The sequence below is a fragment of the Myotis myotis genome, unplaced genomic scaffold, assembly GCF_014108235.1.
Source record: "Myotis myotis isolate mMyoMyo1 unplaced genomic scaffold, mMyoMyo1.p scaffold_m19_p_17, whole genome shotgun sequence".
Taxonomy (NCBI): Eukaryota; Metazoa; Chordata; class Mammalia; order Chiroptera; family Vespertilionidae; genus Myotis; species Myotis myotis.
Window position 1 is genome coordinate 28,712,386 of NW_023416321.1, and position 18,800 is coordinate 28,731,185.

The 18,800-nt window shown below is 50.2% G+C and overlaps 1 protein-coding gene and 1 non-coding gene across 7 annotated transcripts in view; one reads left to right on the forward strand and one right to left on the reverse strand.

Annotated features, from left to right (window-relative positions):
- RHBDL3 (rhomboid like 3) overlaps window positions 1–18,800 on the forward strand; it is a 51,225-nt gene that overhangs the window by 22,157 nt on the left and 10,268 nt on the right. For 3 of the 6 annotated variants that reach the window (XM_036341841.1, XM_036341844.1, XM_036341845.1), the window contains 4 exons: window positions 2,318–2,466; window positions 5,785–5,897; window positions 11,694–11,794; window positions 14,835–16,593. In XM_036341841.1, coding sequence (XP_036197734.1) covers window positions 2,318–2,466; window positions 5,785–5,897; window positions 11,694–11,794; window positions 14,835–15,188 — 717 coding nt within the window. In that variant the 3' untranslated portion in view covers window positions 15,189–16,593. Of the gene's footprint in view, window positions 1–2,317; window positions 2,467–5,784; window positions 5,898–11,693; window positions 11,795–14,834; window positions 16,594–18,800 lie in introns of those variants that run through there. The other 3 variants (XM_036341842.1, XM_036341843.1, XM_036341846.1) reach the window with 2 other exon arrangements.
- On the reverse strand, window positions 4,208–4,335 carry LOC118672535. The gene has a single exon (XR_004973100.1). It is a non-coding gene; the product is annotated as a small nucleolar RNA SNORA66 (small nucleolar RNA).

Genomic DNA, 18,800 nt, shown 5'->3' on the forward strand with positions numbered 1-18,800 from the left:
CATGCCGGGCACCCGGCGGCGGGGCCTCCTGTATTTTATCTCTAAGCCAGTGGTTCTCAACCTTCTGGCCCTTTAAATACAGTTCCTCATCTTGTGACCCAACCATAAAATTATTTTCGTTGCTACTTCATAACTGTAATGTTGCTACTGTTATGAATCATAATGTAAATATCTGATATGCAGGATGGTCTTAGGTGACCCCTGTGAAAGGGTCGTTCGACCGCCAAAGGGGTCGCGACCCACAGGTTGAGAACCGCTGCTCTAAGCCTCATCACTACCCTGGAAGTATAGACATTCATATCCCCATTTCCAGGTCAGGGAATCGAGAACCAGAAAATTCAAATCATTTGTCCAAGGTTATCCAGAGAAGCCAGATTTTGTGTCCAGATTGGTTTCAAATTTCCATAAGCCTCAGCTATGTAAACTCAAACCACCATCCTAGAAGAAAATTTTGAAATAACTGTTTCAAAGCCCTTGTACAAAAGCCCAAGGCTTTTTGTTTTAAATACAGTTCTAGATACCCAGTTTTCTGATTCCATAACAGAGAAAATAGAAGGGACCCACTATTAACCAGCAATAAAAAGTAAGAACCTGACCTGGCTGGTTTGGCCCAGTGGATAGAGTGTCGGCCTGGGGACTGAAGGGTCCCAGGTTTGATTCCGATCAAGGGCACATGCCTGGGTTGCAGGCTCCATCCCCAGGAGGGGGCATGGAGGAGGCAGCCAATCAACGATTCCCTCTCATCATTGATGTTTCTATTCCTCTCTCCCTCTCCCTTTCTCTCTCTGAAATCAATTTAAAAAACATTTAAAAGTAGACCTGTGTCTTTTTTGTTGTTGTTCGTTTGTTTTTTGTTAATCCTCGCCTAAGGATATTTTTCCATTGATTTTTAGGGAGAGTGGAAGAGAAAGGGAAAGACAGAAAGAAACATCAATGTGAGAGACACCGATTGGTTGCCTCTTGCACGATCCCTGACCAGGACCCAGGCCAGGGAGGAATCAAACCCAGGACCCTTTGGTCTGCAGGCTGACGCTCTAGCCAATGAGCCAAACTGGCGAGGGCTAGCCCTGAGTCTTAAACACAAGAATTTGGGGCCATTTAGTTGTAGGAGGGAAGCCCCATCAATTGCTGGAGAAGACATCTCACTCCCGGTGCCCAGCTCTGTACCTGAGGCATCCTTAAGAGATTATGCACATACCTGATTAAGAACAATAGGAACATGAATGATGCATTTTAGAAAGAGTTCCAGAAAAAAAATAGTTAAATACCCTTTTAGGGCTTACGTTAGTGTGCTGTAGTCATTTGCATAGTCTGCTTATGCAGGGTGGTGGTGAGGATGCAGAGAAATTGGGACCCTTGTGCCCTGTTGGCGGGAGTATAACATGGTGCAGCCGCTATGGGAAACAGTACGGCGATTACTCAGAAAATTGAACAGAATTACCACGTGATCCAGCAATTCCACTTCTGTGTGTATATACCCAAAATAAATTGAAAGCAGGGACTCAAGGAGATATTTGTACACCCATGTACATAACAGCATTATTCACAGTAGTTAAAATGTGAGGCAACCCAAATGTTCATCAACAGATGAATGATAAGCAACACGTGGCTTACTCATACAATGGGAACGTTACGCGTCCTCAGAAAAGGAAGGACATTTTGGCCTAATCAACAACATGGATGAACCTTGGTGACATTATACTAAGTGAAATAAGCAGAAGTCGAGTTACCTAGAGTAGCCAAATTCATAGAGACAGGAAGTAGAATGGTGGTTGCCAGAGATGGGGAAAGGAGAATGGGAGGCTAATGCTAAATGGCTACGGAGTTTCAGTTTTGCAAGGTGAAAAGACTTCTGTGGGCGGATGGTGGTGATGGTTGCCTAACAATTTAAATGAACTTCATGCCACTGAACTGTACACTTAAAACTGATTTAGACGGTAACTTGTATTTCTATGTATTTTACCATAGGTGTTTTTTTTAAATCAACTTGTGTGGCATTGCCTTATCCCCCAGATGGGTATGTTCTTTATTATTGGGATTAAAGTTTAAAGTCCTCCAAACCCTTCCTGCTTAGCCCCAAGGCAGTGTGGGCCGAGATCACGTGACCATGTTGTGAATAGCTAAGGGAAAATAGTCAAACAGAAGTGGGGTGGAGATGGTGGAAGGCGAGGCTGAGCGCTGGCCACGGGGGAGTGCCTCATTCTCTGAGAAGGAAAGATGACAACTTCCAGCAAGGATTCCGAGTGTTAGCACCAGAGGGTTCCTGGGCAGTTTTGCACTTGGTAATAAGCCCCCTCCGTCCTGTGCTTCCACCCAGGTGGCCTTTTTCCTCTACAACGGAGTGTCACTGGATCAGTTTGTGCTGCAGGTGACCCACCCCCGGTACCTGCAGAACGCACTGGTTTACCACCCACAGCTCCGAGCACAGGCGTGGCGCTACCTGACGTACATCTTCATGCACGCGGGGTGAGTACCTGTCTTCTTTCCCTCTATCAAGAGTCCCTATGGAAGAAGAAGTAGCCCCGATAGCCTGGATTGAAATAGAGTTTTTAGTTTGTCTCCCTGGACACAGGATTTGAGGTGACTTCTTGAAACTCATCTAATACCAAAATATATGAGTTATCGGGAGTGTATGGGAAAGGGGAAACACAGAGAGTAAAATGCTCACATGCCACAGTGAAATCAGCACAAACATCCATAGCATGTGAGTCTATGTACTTGCTAGAGGTCGGTTATAAACTTCTTCTGAGCTTCCTAGTGGCCAAAGCAAAGAGGGAAATGTGGCCAGCTGCCAGATTCATTGTCCGTAAACTGTGTTGTGTGTGAGTGCCCCCACCAGTGAAATCAAGGACAGATTTCTTGAAACTGCCGTCTCCCCAGAGTGCTCTCCATACATGGTGTGGGTCTTCTTGAGGAATTTGGCAATACTTACTGTTCTGTTTACAGAGCCTTGTGGCCTCGTTTAGGGCTGGAGAGCAGTCAGTTCTCCCTGGTGCCTCTTACCCAGGATCAGGCCAGCTGACTACTCAGGTCCAATTCCCTTAAAAAGCACTATCTTGGCTGGAGACCATTTTTACGTAGTAGAAGTGCTGAGTTAAAAAAGCAGAGTCCCTTGGCCCCCAACCTCTATGGTGTCTTCTACAGCCTCTCCAGGGAGAGAAGCAAAGGGGCTCACTGTTAGTCTGGGGCAGCCCTGGGGGGTGCCTGTCCCTGGGGTTGGATGTGGAAAGAGGATCGCTCTGGCCCCCGAGGCTCCAGCACTCTTGTTCCTCGGCGGAAAGACCCACAGTGGCCAAGAGGGAGCCCCACTGTGAGCCGCCCTTCCTGCTGAGCCTCTAAATGGCACCAGTGCCAGCCCCTGATTGGCTGCACCTGCTGGGAAGGGCTGGGTGAGGAGACTTTCTGATGGTTCCGATGGACGCCTCCACGCTGAGCCAGAGGGGACTGTGCCGCAGCTGTTGGCCTTGCCTGCTGTCCCAGGCTTTGATCTCACGGGGCTAAGGAGCAGAGGGAGGGAGGCGTGTCATGTATCAGTCTTCTCATGAGTCAAGATTTGGAGGCAACAGGAAGCAGGAACGTCCCTGGCCAGGCCCAAGCCCGTGGGTACACGTGGGTTGAGACTATCTGCCTTATTCGCAGGACCGCCCTCTGGCCTCCCCTGATCCGGTGAGGTAAGGAGGGAGAATGGACAATGTCTCCAAGGCCTCCTTGTCCATTCTTTGCCTCCAAGAGCTGAAAGGCCGGAGTGGCCAGAGCACAGATGCTCCCCCCGGAGGCACAGGGGTGGCCTCGAGCCTTTCTCTGGCCGTTGCTTCTCCTGGAGCTACGCCTGTCCCAAAGAGCCCAGGCCTGTGACCTTGAGGGAGGGGCTCCTGGCTGGTGCCACAGGAGACAGGAGATAGGGAGAGCTGGCCAGCATCTAGGGAAAGCCCGCAGGGAGATCCATTACTCAGGGGCACACTCCAGCCCATGAATTCAGAAGTCACTGTGGTTGAGCCCAGCTGTCGTGGCTCAGTGGTTGAGCCAGGAGGTCACGGTTTGATTCTTGGTCAGGGCACATGCCCAGGTTGCAGGCTCGATCCCCAGTGTGGGGCGTGCAGAAGGCAGCCGATCAATGACTCTCTCATCATTGATGTTTCTATCTCTCTGTCCCTCTCCCTTCCTCCCTGAAATCAATAAAAATACACTTTTTTTTTTTTTTTAGTTACACGGTACTAGGATAGAATGAACCAACTCAGTAGCTTCTGAGGCTAATACATGTCTATCACCACAATTACTTTAGTAAACCTGGTTCCCTTCACTTTAAAAATACACTTTTTAAAAAAGAAATCACTGTGGTTGAGAAGAAAGAGGTCGGATTGGGAGGCAGGAGCTCTGGGTTCTCCTCACCTGGCCTCTTCTAGTCTCAAGTTCTAGGCTGTAAACCAAGGAGACGGGAGCAGAAAACCTCTGAGGTCCCTCTGTCTATGAATCTGAGGCTACGACCCAGCTCCTTTTCAGTAAATTTTTCTGACATTCCTAATCTAGGGTCCTCTGGCTGGCACAGTCGGGGGGTCGGGGTGGGGAGCCAGAAGATTGCAGGGATGGTGGGAATTTGGGACAGAGCCTGACCTGAGTCATGTGCTGCCTCACAGGCACCCTCCCGGATCGGCAGATACCCGAGCCTGCAGGCCAGGCAGCATCCAGACCCCTTGTTACATGCTCTGTTACCCTATAACTTACGCTTCCCCAGGGAGCTGTCCAGCTGCTCAGTTTATATGAGATAATGGATGTTAAAGTGCTTTGTAAACCTGAAAGCACACACCAATGTAATAATAGTAATGTTACGATATTTTCTAGTAACATGCACTCAGCTAGACACCATTTAGCAACAAGATCTGGTCACATGATAGGGTAAAAAAAGGCAGAAACCCTAACCCTGAGAGTTTCAGGCCTGATGGGTCCCCGCCACCAGGAGGGAGAGGCCTCCCCCGTGAGATGTTAAGTGATAGCTGAATTACTAAGCTCGGAGACACATCTCTGATGCTTGCACTTGTTTTGAAAACACCTCTCTCTTTATTTTTATTTTTTAATGTATTTTTATTAATTTCAGAGAGGAACGGAGAGGGAGAGAGCGAGATAGCAACATCAGTGATGAGAGAGAATCATTGATTGGTTGCCTCCTGCATGCCCCACACTGGGGATCGAGCCTGCAGCCCAGGCATGTGCCCTGACTGGAAATCGAACCGTGACCTCCTGGTTCATAGGTTGACGCTCAACCACTGAGCCACGCTGGCCAGGCAACATCTGTCTCCTTAAATATCAGTAGCTCTTATAGATACAATAGCAAGCCAGCGTGCCCTCGGGACCTGGTGAATGGAGCAGGGCCTGCACATCAGAGACCTGGGCTGTGCTACCAGCCCGGTCACAAACCAGCTGAGTGACTCCAAGCTGGTCAGTGCCCCTCTCTGAGCCTTGGCTTTTCATGTGTCAGCCAATGGGGTTGCTGGGTCTTGACCACAGTTAGCCTCTCACTGTGGCCAGTGCAGACACTGCCAGTTACCACCCAGGCCCTGCACGTGTTCTCGCCTCAGGTGGCGGGGAAAGGTGTAGAAGGAACGCTCTTTCCAAGACGATCTGTCTCTTTTGTGACTCCTGCCCCCACCATCCCAGACCACGAGTTCCTCAAAGGCAAGGTATAGGGTCTTGCTCACTGCTGGACCCCCGGCATCTTGGCACACAGTGTTTGTCAAATAAACGAATGGGTGACTGGATGAATGAATGGGGTGTGGTCTCTCCATACAGGATAGAACACCTGGGCCTCAATGTGGTGCTGCAGCTCCTGGTGGGGGTGCCCTTGGAGATGGTGCATGGAGCGACCCGCATTGGGCTGGTCTACGTGGCTGGTGTGGTGGCAGGTAGGCAGGTGGGCTCTCTGACTATAGGAGAAACCTCCCCAGGGTGGCTGGGACTCCCCATGGGGTCAGGCAAGCCCCAGGCTTTCAGAGGGCCCAGGACCCTCATCACCGAAGCTCCTGACTATTAGGCTTGCTCTCCAGACAAATCTCCCCACCTCCTTGGGGAATCTAGAAAGGAGCCTGCCACCCAGAGAAGGAGGCATGTGATGGCAAAGGAGAGGAGAGCACAGGATTTGGAACACCATGTTGCAGCTGTGTGAGCTTGGGGAAATTCCTTAACCTCTCTGGCCCCATTAAGCATTAAGCGTGAACTAATAAGGCAGGTGAACTAATAACGTGAACTAATAACGCTCCTGCAGGGCGTTAGGAGTGAGGTGACACATGGAGTGACAGTGTTACATAAACTGCAAGGGCACAGTGAGATCCCTGTAGGGACATCCAAGGTGTGGGGGAAGTGAGGTGCCTCCCTGGCCAGGCCAGTCCCTGTCCCCAAAGGCAGATCTTGCCTCTGCTCAGCTGGCCACTGTCCCCTTGATTGACTCACCACTGACAGGAGAGAGTCTGGCCTAAAAGGTGGTAAGCATCCGTGCCAGCCCAGCCATGAGTCTGGGCCCCCACTGACTTGGCTCACGTGGCAGGTGATCATGGCCTTGAGCACAGGGCAGCCTGAATGCCCCCTTCCCTCCGAAGTGCGGGGTGAGGCGGGCCGGAGTGAGCTGAGGAGAGCAGAGCAGGCTGTGCAGGAAGCATCTGCACCAGCTGGGCCTCCGAACAGAGCAACCTCTCCCATGATGTTCCCAACTTCATTGCCGGATTTTTTATAACAAGGTTTGCCGCCTCAGCTCTTCACCTTGACAGCTGAGCCCAAGGGAGCTTTGTGTGTGTGTGTTTAAGTAAGATCTTAATCCTTCCTGAGGAGCATTAAGCTTGTCATCAGGAGAGTGGGGCACCGTCAGCCTTGTAAACAACATGCAGGCAGGGACTCCAGGAATAACTGAAGTGGCTTCAGGCATCGAAAGGGGAAGGGTCTCACGCCTGCCAGGCAGGGCCGGTCTGCCGGTTCCTGAACCCTCAGCCTGGATGTTGGTCCAGTGCCGGCTCCTTCGCTCCTCTGTGAGCTGCGGTGAAAGCCGTGGGTACCTTGGACAGCACCCACGCCCGCTTGGCCCAGAATCCGGCACCTCCCACACCCTTGTGCGAAGGTCTAATGAGCACCTCTGTGCTCTGTGCTAGACTCACTCAGCCACCCACGCACCCCCCGAGCCTTGACATCTGGGGATTTATAGCCACACTTTCCAGACCTAGTGCTCAGAGACCCAGATGGTTAATGATGAGGAACAGGAAAGACACTCAGACACTCGCAGTCAGTAGTCGAGGAGATGGGAGAGCCAATAACCCAGAAGAGAGAAATAAGATTCCAAATGACTCACGCCCCACCAAGACCAGACGACGCACAGCGGGGAGACAGTGCAGGTATCTTCGCAGCAATGCCCGTGCAGAGCGGGACAGTGCACAGACAGAGGGGGAGCTTGCCAGCTAAATACGAGGGTGTGGGGCTGTCACCAAGCAATGATGTGTGCTGTTCTGAGTCATCGCTCAGGCTCAAGGGCACTTTCGTCACACCACGTCATGCTATTTATCTCCTAGATTGATCTGACTGATCTGCCCGTACCCCTCCCTTCCTTTCCGCTCAGAAAGGGGATCCATTCACAGACAGCTAGACCCTGACCGGACAGCCAGTAATTAAGTGCCTACCCTACAGGCCATATTTTTTTTTTTTAAATACATTTTATTGATTTTTTACAGAGAGGAAGGGAGAGAGATAGAGAGTTAGAAACATCGATGAGAGAGAAACATCGATCAGCTGCCTCCTGCACATCTCCCACTGGGGATGTGCCCGCAACCCAGGTACATGCCCTTGACCGGAATCGAACCTGGGACCCCTCATTCCGCAGGCCGACGCTCTATCCACTGAGCCAAACCAGTTTCGGCCCTACAGGCCATATTTTATTCAATCCTCACAAAAAGTCCATGAGGCAGGTACTATTACTCTTCGCCTGTTACAGATACAGAAACCAAGGCTTAGAAAGCCTAAGTGACTTGCCCAGGAAGGGCCACAGTAGAAAGTGGTGTAGCTGGGCTCCAACCCAAGTGGTCTAACCCCAAGGCTGTGCTCAAAACCAGAGCCATCTTACAAGAACCAAAAGGCATGCGTTCTCCTTTGTGCAGATAATTTAATTGTCAGAACCCAAGGAAGGTCTTTATAGACATCAGGCCCTGCTCTTTCATTCCTGCCCAGTGAAAATATTCTAAATCCAAGGCTGGCACAGTTTGTAACAAGGAGAGCTTACCCCTGCTGAGCACGTCGGGTTCCGGGCATGCGATAAAGGGTTCACACGTGCCCTTTGCTGTACCCATCACAACCATCCAGAGAGGGGCCACTGTCCCCTCCCCCCCCCCCCATGTTGCGGACACTTCAGAACCATGGAGTGACTTGTGCAATTTGCTCAGCTAAGAAGGGCTAGACCTGGGGTAGAGGTTCTTCTCCGCCCTGTGCTTCCGGCCAATACTGGAGGCCCATGTGTATTTCACTCTGGTTAACAATTAAATGGCCAACCCTTTCAACACTGTAAAAACTAGTATCTCCAATGTTCCACCAAGCTTTTATTATAGACTAAAGGCCCGGTGCACAGAATTGTGCACCGGTGGGGTCCCTCAGCCTGGCCTGCACCCTCTCGCAATCTGGGACCTCTTGGGGAATGTCAGAGAGCTGGTTTCAGCCCGATCCCTGCAGGCCAGGCCGAGGGACCCCACCGGTGCACGATCGGGGCCAGGGAGGGACCACAGGAGGGCTCCAGGGCTTGTCTTGCCTGTCTCGCCCAGTCCCAATCACTGGACCTCAGCGGCAAGCTAACCTAATGGTCAGAGCAGTCCCTGAGGGAAGTCAGTGCCACAAAGGGAGGGTAGGTGGGTCCAGACTTATTACCTTCAAGATGCTAGAACCTCCCAGTTGGCAGGGCTCAGTCATTGAGCGTCAGCCTATGAACCAGGAGGTCATGGTTTGATTCCTGGTCAGGGCACATGCCCGGGTTGTGTGCTCCATCCCCAGTGTGGGGCGTGCAGGGGGGCAGCTCATCAGTGATTCTCTCTCATCATTGATGTTTCTAGCTCTCTAGCGTTCTCTCTCTCTCTCTCCCCCCCCCTTCCTCTCTGAAATCAATAAAAATATAATTTTTAAAAAATATGCTAGAACCAGGGTCTGAGACTCAAATTACTGAATTTCTCATTTGAAAGGGACCTTTAAGGCCCCCTCCTGTGGGCGGCAAACTTTGCTCCCCAGACCCCTCCCCATTCAGCTGACATCTGCGCTCTGCTCCTTGGTGTAGGATGTGGGTAAGGTTTCCTTTGAAAAAAGGGTTTCACTGCTCAAAAGTTGGAAAGCCTGAGACCTCCTCATCTCAACAAATATTTGTGATGTGAAAACTGAAGCCCAAAGAATTCAGGGGCTGTGTCCAAGTCACACAGCTAGCCAGCCACACCCCCATTCCATGCTTCTTCCACAATCCCAGGATGACCCCTGGCCCTGGGGTCAGGACTCTGATCCACGGGTAGGGTGAGGGAAAGGTCAGTGAGGGGCTCCCTGGGGGCCCTGCTGATGTCTCTGTCCCTGGTGGACCACACTGGGGAGGCCGAGGGAGCAGAAGCTGGCGGGTTTGTAGGGACTTGTGCTGAGGGAAGAGGCCAGCCCAGGGAGGCTCTCTCTGTCCCTGCGGTAATTAATGAGGAGCAAGCTGAAGAGCAGGGCGGCTTGGGCAGCCAGCCCTCGCTGCCCTGCAATGCAGCCTTGTCAGCCAGCCCGGCAGGAGAGCGTGGGAATCCTTTGTCATGCAGATCCTGCCGCCCGTCTGTTTGCCACCCTGAGATTTTTCCCCCCTGTTCTATATGGGTGACCCTGTGGCTAGGCAGTACAAAAAAAAAAGTTATCTGACAATAGATCAATACCTAATTAAAGCCTGAGGGAAGGCATGAAAGAGGAGAGGAGAGATTTATAGCTGCCCTGGGAGGGCAGAGGGACTTGGGAGTTCTCAGTTTATAGTTTGTGTTTCCCTGGGAAATTACATCCCCCTTGAGACCAAGAACCTGTCATGGGGATCCCTTCTTTGGCTGAGCTCAGTGAGCCCGGGGGCCTTGAGAGGGGTGGGGCGGGCACCTGGGGAGAAAGGGATGATGTTACAGGGGCTCTCGGAGCCCCAGGTATCAGTGCTCCGGTTCCCAGTTCCCGGCTGGGCTCAGCCACTGCCTAAGTAGTGGGCCCTCCACCCCTATGGAACCTGCAGAATTTGGCCTTCTGCCTGTCCCTCCTCTCTCCACCCTGGCAGCAGCTAATTGGCTCATGAGCCCGCAGGCATTTTCCAGTGGTGAATTCTGCACACTTCCCAGGCCAGCTACCTCTCATCCTCCGGGCCCTGGGCTCTACCTCCCAGTTATTTTTAGTCTCTGTGCCCTTCCCTCGAAGCCAAAGCATTGATCACACTTAAATGAGACCAGAACAATACATTTCCCAGCTCTTCTCCCCCAGCTTTCCTCCCAGGACAAAAGTTTGTCATCCCCCAGACCAAGAGTCCATGCCTGTCTTTCCCCCAGAGGCTGTGACATCATCTCTCTCTTCCTGGAGACTTTTCAAGGGCATTTTTTTTTCCTTCCAAAGATGCCCCATTTGCTCTGGAAACTTTTTGGCCTTCTGTGATTTCCCTCGGCTGGAGGGAGGTTGGAGGTGACCTAAGCAGGTTTCTAGATGCCACTGAGCAGAGAGCGATGGCAGAGGGTGGTTAACTTCTGGACCAGTGTGGGGAGTGGCCACTATCAAGGCTAAGACCTGGACTCAAATGCAGGTTCCGGCTCTTCCCACCAGGGGAGCCATGAGGCTACTAGCACCTTTCTCAAAGGGCTGTCTTGAGGGTTCAAGGGGAGAATGAATGTATGTAAAATGCTTGGCCGGTGTTTGACACACAGTGCCCCGTAGGCGGTACCTGTTTTTGCAGTAACTACCTCTGTAATTTTTTTAAAATGTATTTTTATTGATTTCAGAGAGGAAGGGAGAGGGAGAGAGAGCTAGAAACATCAATGAAGAGGGAGAATCATTGATCGGCTGCCTCCTGCACGCCCCCTACTGGGGATTGGGCCCGCAACCCGGGCAGGTGCCCTTCAGTCCCCAGGCTGATGCTCTATCCACTGAGCCAAACCAGCTGGGCTACCCCTGTAGTTTTTGTTATTGCTCCAGAACCCCGAGACGGCACATTGGAAAGCAGAGGTTGGATTGAGAGGCAAATATTTGCTTTCCTTTGTTGAGCCTTTGTTTCCCTGCTGTAAAACAGTGGTTCTCAACCTTCCTAATGCCGCGACCCTTTAATACAGTTCCTCATGTTGTGGTGACCCCCAATTTCATTGTTACAAATTGAACATAATTAAAGCATAGTGATTAATCACAAAAACAATATGTAATTATATATGTGTTTTCTGATGGTCTTAGGCGACCCCTGTGAAAGGGTTGTTCGACCCCCAAAAGGGGCGCGACCCACGGGTTGAGAACCTCTGCTGCAAAAGGAAAAGTTGGAATCAAATGGTTCTTTCAGCCCTAAATGAATCCTTAGGGAGCTCCAAGGTAACATGAAGTCGAAGGAGGAAGAGAAGGAGCCTTTTGCTCTGGAGTCTTACCCCCAAGACTGAGGCATCTGAGGGTCTGAAATGGGGATGAGGAGCCGCCGCCAGCATTCTTGAATTCTCTCTCTGCCCCAGGATCCTTGGCGGTGTCTGTGGCTGACATGACCGCGCCCGTCGTGGGCTCCTCTGGAGGGGTGTACGCGCTTGTCTCTGCCCATCTGGCCAACATCGTGATGGTGAGCACCTCGCCCCCAGCATGCCTTCTGTGGCCTCCCCTTACCTGTCTCCAGGCCCAGGTGTGAATAGGGTGGGGCCGGGTTTGGGATCCTCATCCACGCTCCAGCGCAGACCCCTCAAGTGCTGGGCAGACCTTGCTGGTAGCAGAGTTCCCAGAGACTCTCACCCTCTGCAGGCCTGTTGCAAACGGGGCTCCTCAGGACACGATTCGTATCTACTCCAGTTATGGCTTTGCTGAGGAATCAGCCGTCTCCCTCTTCCGCCTCTTTCCCACTCGGTGACTTTAAAAAGCGTTAAAATTCTTGACCACTGGCACACATCCTAATTGTAATTCGTTGTTTGCCATAGATCGCTAAAAATAAAGGGACCTTAGAGGTCATCACATCAAAATTCTCCAATTAAAAAGAAGGCTCTGAGTCCTGGCTGGTGTGTCTAAGTGGTTAGAGGGTCAGTCTGGGCACTGGAGGGCTCCAGGTTCAATTCCAAGTCAAGGGCATGTACCTTGGTTGTGGATTCGCTCCCCGCCCCAGGTCGAGGCACGTGTGGGAGGCAACCAGTCGATGTGTCTCTCTCACATCAATGTTTTTCTCTTTCTTCCTTCCCCCCTTCACCCCCCCTTTCATCCCTCCCTTTTGCTCTCTCTGAAAAACAATGGAAAAAATCCTCATGGCTCAGTGGTTGAGCCTCGACCTATGAACCTGGAGGTCATGCTTCAATTCCCAGTCAGAGCACATGCCCAGGTTGCGGCTAAATCCCCAGTGTGGGGTGTGCAGGAGGCAGCCAATCAATGATTCTCTCTCATCATTGATGTTTCTATCTCTCTCTCCCTCTCCCTCTCTGAAATCAATAAAAATATATTTAAGAGAAAAGGAAAAAAAAATCCTCAGGTGAGGATTAAAAAAAAAAAGAAGAAGGCTCTGATATGTTATGGAATTTATCCAAAGTCACAGCCAGCCATTCCATTTCTCACTCTCTGCTTTGCCTTTTCCTGAATTGTCATAGCGTTTAATGCAGTGGTTCTCAACCTGTGGGTCGCGACCCCTTTGGAGGTCGGACGACCCTTTCACAGGGGTCGCCTAAATACATCCTGCATATCAGATATTTACATTATGATTCATAACAGTAGCAAAATTACAGTTATGAAGTAGCAACAAAAATAATTTTATGGCCAAGACCGGTTTGGCTCAGTGGATAGAGCATCGGCCTGCGGACTGAAAGGTCCCAGGTTCGATTCTGGTCAAGGGCATGTACCTTGGTTGCGGGCACATCCCCAGTGGGGAGTGTGCAGGAGGCAGCTGGTCGATGTTTCTCTCTCATTGATGTTTCTAACTCTCTATCTCTCTACTTTCCTCTCTGTAAAAACTCAATAAAATATATTTTAAAAGAAATAATAATTTTATGGTTGGGGGTCACCACAACATGAGGAACTGTATTAAAGGGTCGCGACATTAGGAAGGTTGAGAACCACTGGTACTGGTTAACAGCGTGGGTTATGGAGCGAGGCAGCCTAGATCTGAATCCCAGCCACTCACTTCCTAAAGAGTGACCTTGGGCATATGACTTCACTGCCTCAGTTTCTACATCTGCGAAATGGGATGCTATGTGATAAGTGGGATAAAGTGAGCCCCCGCCGGTTTGGCTCAGAGGATAGAGCATCGGCCTGCGGACTGAAGGGTCCCGAGTCCGATCTGGTCAAAGGCACATGCCCGAGTTTTGGGCTCGATCCCTAGTAGGGGGCATACAGGAGACAGCCAGTCAATGATTCCCTCTCATCATTGATATTTCTAGCTCTCTCTCCCTCTCCCTTCCTCTCTGAAATCAATAAAAATATATTTAAAAAAATAAAAGTAATGGGATAAATGAAAGTAACCGCTCAGTATAAGTGCTAACCTAATTCCCTGATCCTCACAAAAGACACCAGGGTAGAAATAAAAATTCACCTGATAGCCCTGACCGGTTTGGCTCAGTGGGTAGAGCATCGGCCTGCGGACTCAAGAGTCCCAGGTTCGATTCCTGTCAAGGGCATGTACCTTGGCTGCGAGCACATACCCAGTAGCGGGTGTGCAGGAGGCAGCTTATCGATGTTTCTCTCCCATCGATGTTTCTAACTCTCTATCCCTTTCCCTTCCTCTCTGTAAAAAAATCAATAAAATATATTTAAAAAAATAAAAGAATTCACCTGATAGTTTCAGAGGAGATCAAGGAAGACTGCACCTTGTTTTGGACGGAGCCTGAAGTTTAGAGGCCGAAGGAGGCGTCACTGGCGGCAGTGGTTGGCCCACTCTGGCTAATGGCCCTGCTGGCCTGGGAGCCTCCGGGCAGGTCCCAGGTCTTACGCATCTGTTTCCCCAGTGCCTGGGGCAGGGCTGGACACGTGGTAGATAATGCTACTAATTTCACTGAATGAGGAATGAATGAACGAACGAACGAACGGTGTCCAGAAAAGGCATCGCTTCTCTTTGGGGTCCTCCAGCCCTTGCCCCCCTCCTCCAGCACTATCCCCACCACGTGGTAGGTGTGACTACTCAGTTACAATCGTTTATGGATTCTCCCATTTCATCTTTGTCATTGCCACTCTCACCTGCCCCACTCCTCAGCACCATCCCTGTACTTTTCACCGAAGTCCCCTTTGCACATCGAGAGAGAGTGTGAAAGGGAGAAAGGAGAGAAGAGAAGAGAGAGGGGAAGAGGGACGCACAGACCGACACTGACTCTACTTGCTACTTGCCTGAATTTTGTTAACTGCAAGTGAGCACTTGGAGAACTACAGCAGGCTCGGGAAAGCCCGTGTGCATGTGCGTCTGTGCGTGTGTGTTTACTCACGTGCACACGCGCACACACGGCTTGGCCTGCGGAGAACCTGGAGCGCGGTGCCGCGTCGCGTGCCCCTCCTAAATGGGCCATGCTGTGTCAGTGCCACCACTTTCCCCAGACACAGCTTTTTCTCTGAGTCCCGCCTCCTCCACTCCCCCCTCCTCCTGCCCCAATTCCTTCTGCCTGGGAAGGAAATGCTAACCACCCCCTCCTCTTCCCCCCAAGATATGTCTGTATGAAAGGGGAATGAACAAGCACCACCAAGAGAACACGAGAGAGAAGAAACAGACAGGAGCTCGTAAAGATGCCTGGCTCCTGCCCCTTCCCCACCGCCTGGGAAACAGCCCTGATGCCCTGGGAGTTCCCATGGTGAGGGCAGACCACCCTGAGACCAGAGGGGTAGGGCGCGAGGTTGAGGAGAGAGGCGTGAAAGCAGTCTTGTTTCAGTTCACGCTTCTCTCTGGCAAGGAGCCCGTGCCTGTGGCCGTGATGAGCAGCCGGGGCCCAGAACCCGTTGCCCTTCCAGAAGGACACGGCTCTGCCCGGCCAGCGGGGAGCTTCGCAGTCCCCAGAGCATGACTCACGGCGGCCTCTCCCTAGAAAGTTGTGTGGTGCTTATTTGACAGTGAAAAACAATCTCATTTTAAAAGGTTGGTTTCCTTTCGTCCAGAGGCCACCTGTACCCAAATTAGCTCGGCGCCCAGCATTTCAGAGATGCATTGGGTCCAACCATATGAAGTTGCCGTTTCTTTGGGTCAGAAGCACTTAAATATCAGCAATTTCCTGTAGTCCAACCGAATAAATATGCCATTGATTTTAATTCCAAAATGAAGATTGGTCTGTGTGTGTGCACACAGTAAAACACCTCGTCAGAACAGAAAGGAGAAAAAGTGTGGACTTGACAGCAGAAAATCTGGATTTGAATATGAGCGTCGCCGTTGTAATAGCTGTGAGTTCCTTAACTTTTTAGGGCCTCAGTTCTCTTACCTGTAATCCCTTCTTCACAAGGTAGAGAAAGACATGAAAAAATGGATGAGAAAATGCTTTCCACTGGCAAGTCTCCACATAGCTGGGAGGTCCTGTATGTGTGTGTGTTTATATATATGTGTGTACACATACAATTAAAAAAAAAAAAAGAGGGAGAGGGAGAGAGAGAAACATCGATGTGAAAGAGAAACATGGTCGATTGCTTACGGTATACACCCAGACTGGATACCGAACCTGAAACCTGGGCATGTGCCCTGATCAGGAATCGAACCAGCGACCTCCTGGTGCACAGGATGACCCTCAACCAACTGAGCCACACCAACCAAGGCCAGTCTTTTATCTGAATAAATTCTGCCTGTATCTGCACAGAGAAAGATCAGAAAATGTGTCCCTTTGGCTCTAGATACATAATAGAAAAATGTTTGACACTTGTGTTCTCAGGACTACCCGATTAAATGAGAGGTTTCGCCTTAAATCAAAGCCTGTCTTATTTTACATAAAAACACGTTGAGTTTCAAAAAGCTTGCAGTTTACACCCACAGATTAAACTCAGAAACTGTTTCAACAAAAGGCCTGGATGCCCCAATCCAGACTTCTCATTTTAAACACTGGAAGCATGGAGATGCGCGTAATTGAATAATTTATTAATTGCCTTTTGCTGAGGGCTCTAGGCCAGATTTCCATTTTTGAATATGCCAGATATTTGCTCACACTTGGCTCCACGTGATAGATGTTTTCCTTAAATGTTGGAGGCCTGAATTTTCACGAATTGAATCATATTGTCAAAGCACAAGGCAAGACTGTTGTCAAAATGTCACCAACAAATTCTGTGTCGTAAGGTTCACTTTATTAAGTAAAACTCCTGTTGTAGGACAGATACTCACTCCCTAATTTATCTGTGTCATGCTTTCCCGTCTCCTGTGTTGGTTTTTCTTGAAGTCTTTAAACAAGAAACTGTTTCTGCCCGGGATATGGAACGGGAAGCTCCCTGCCTGGGTGTCAGCCTCTGAGCGCTTAACCGGGTAGGTGAGCAAGGTGCCCAGGGTACCGGTGACTGCCTTGGGTGCCATCGCACCTACAGGGCTCTGGGAGAGAGTGAAATTAAAAGGTTTGTATTCCCCAGGGGTCCACAGGCTTTTCAACATTTATCGCAGCAGGAGTGCTGGCTGTGTGTGTGTGTGAGATGGTTTTTCTTCTCTCCTGTTGTTTAACTGCACTCATTTTATTAGAGGGAATAATGGGCCGGGGAAAATGAGGCAGCTGGTGGGAAGGGGTGGGTTTCTAGCTTAACCCCTCAACTGCTGGGGGACTGGTCATTTATATGGCATTTGCTCAGCTTTGGGGGAAACTGAGGCAGCCAGCAGAGACAGACAGACAGAACATGGCCCTGGCCCAGAAGTGTGGGCAGACAGAGCCCTGCACCGGGAATCCTTTCAATCTCGCCATGAAGTCACTGTGTTTGACCTTGAACTAGCCCCCCTGGACCCTCAGTCTCTTCTCAGTTAAAGAGCAGGACAGAGGGTGTGACTGGGTCAGCGTGGCAAACCTCAGAGCCTTTGGGGACCAGGCAGGTATTGTACATGAAGCTGGCCTGGGGAGCACTGTACCAAAACCGGGGCTCCCGGCTCTCCACTTAAGGTCATTGGGGTTCAGAAGTTTTAATGCCATTGTGCAGGGCAAACTCGCCATCTTTGCCTCAGATCTAGATACTAGTATCAGGCAGTGGCATATACTATGTGCCAGGCATGTTTTTTGTGCTTTATATGTGTCAACTCATTTCACCTTCACAGCAACCCAGTGAGGTTGGTAATTGACATGGGCACTATGGTTATATTGTTTTTGCAAACTTACAAATGAGGGACACTAGCAAAAAAGGAGTTCTGAGCCACCCCTGCCGCCATGGTCTTCCCAGACCCAGAATATGAATGGTGCTTCCTAAGACAGATCCCAGATGGTGAGATGGGGCATGGACCTCAGCAGACCCAGAGAGCAGTCAATACTAGACTTACTTTGCTTGACGTTATCACCCAGAACTCAGTGAAAGAGATACTGTGTTCAGGTAAAATAATCAGAGGTTTTTATAAGGAAAAGTGATCTAGAAGTGTTCTGTATCACTTCTGTTTTAGCTTGTGGTTTTTTTAAACATATTTTAATTGATTTCAGAGAGGAAGGGATAGGGAAAGAGATATAGAAGCATCAATGATGAGAATCATTGACCAGCTGCCTCTTGCACGTCCCCTCCTGGGGATTGAGCCCACAAGCAGGTCATGTGCCCTGACCAGGAATCGAACCTTGACCTCCTGGTTCATGGGTCGACGCTCAACTACTGAGCCACACCAGTTGGGCTCACTTTTGTTTTTAATTGTGGTAAATATACATAAATTATAACGTACCATCTTAACCATTTTTAAGTGTGCATTCAGTGGTGCTAAGTACATTCACGTCATTGTGCAACCATCGCCACCATCCATCCACAACTCTTTTCATCTTGCAAAACTGATACTCTATAACCATAAAACACTCCCCATTCCTCCCTCCTCCCAGCCCGTGGCAACCACCATTCTACTTTCTGTTTCTATGAATTTGGCTATTCTAGGTGCCTCATATAAGTGGAATCATACAATATTTGTCTTTTTGTGACTGGCTTCTTTCATTTAGCATAATCTGCTCACTGTCCATTGAAGTGTATAGTATGCATCAGAATTTTCTTCCTTTTTAAGGCTGAATAATACTCCACTTGGATGGATAGACCACATTTTGTTTCTCCATTTATCTGTTGATGGACACTTGGCTGTTGTGAATAATACTGCTATGAACATGGTGTCACTTTTAAGGGAGAATTAAGACCCCTGATGGATGGTTATCACAGAGAGGCAAAGCCTGGCCGGACAGTAGCAGGAAGAGCTTTTCGGTGATTAGTTCACAGGCTGCCCAGTGGGATGGTGAGCTCCCTGTCGCAGGCCATTTGTTGGCAGCGGGTGTACCATTTAGGAGAAGATGGTCCATCAGGTGACTCCCAAGGCCCTGCCCATCCTGGAGAGGAGCTGAGGGCTGCCCAGCATCGGCTAACTGAGCTAGTTCCAGACGGGTTGCCAGGTCAGTGGAGGGCACCAGTTCATTTGGTTCCCTGTCTCCTGGGGAGGCTTCTCTGTGGGCAGACACCTGGAGGGGACAACGTTGTCCTGCCATCTGCTTCTTAGCATA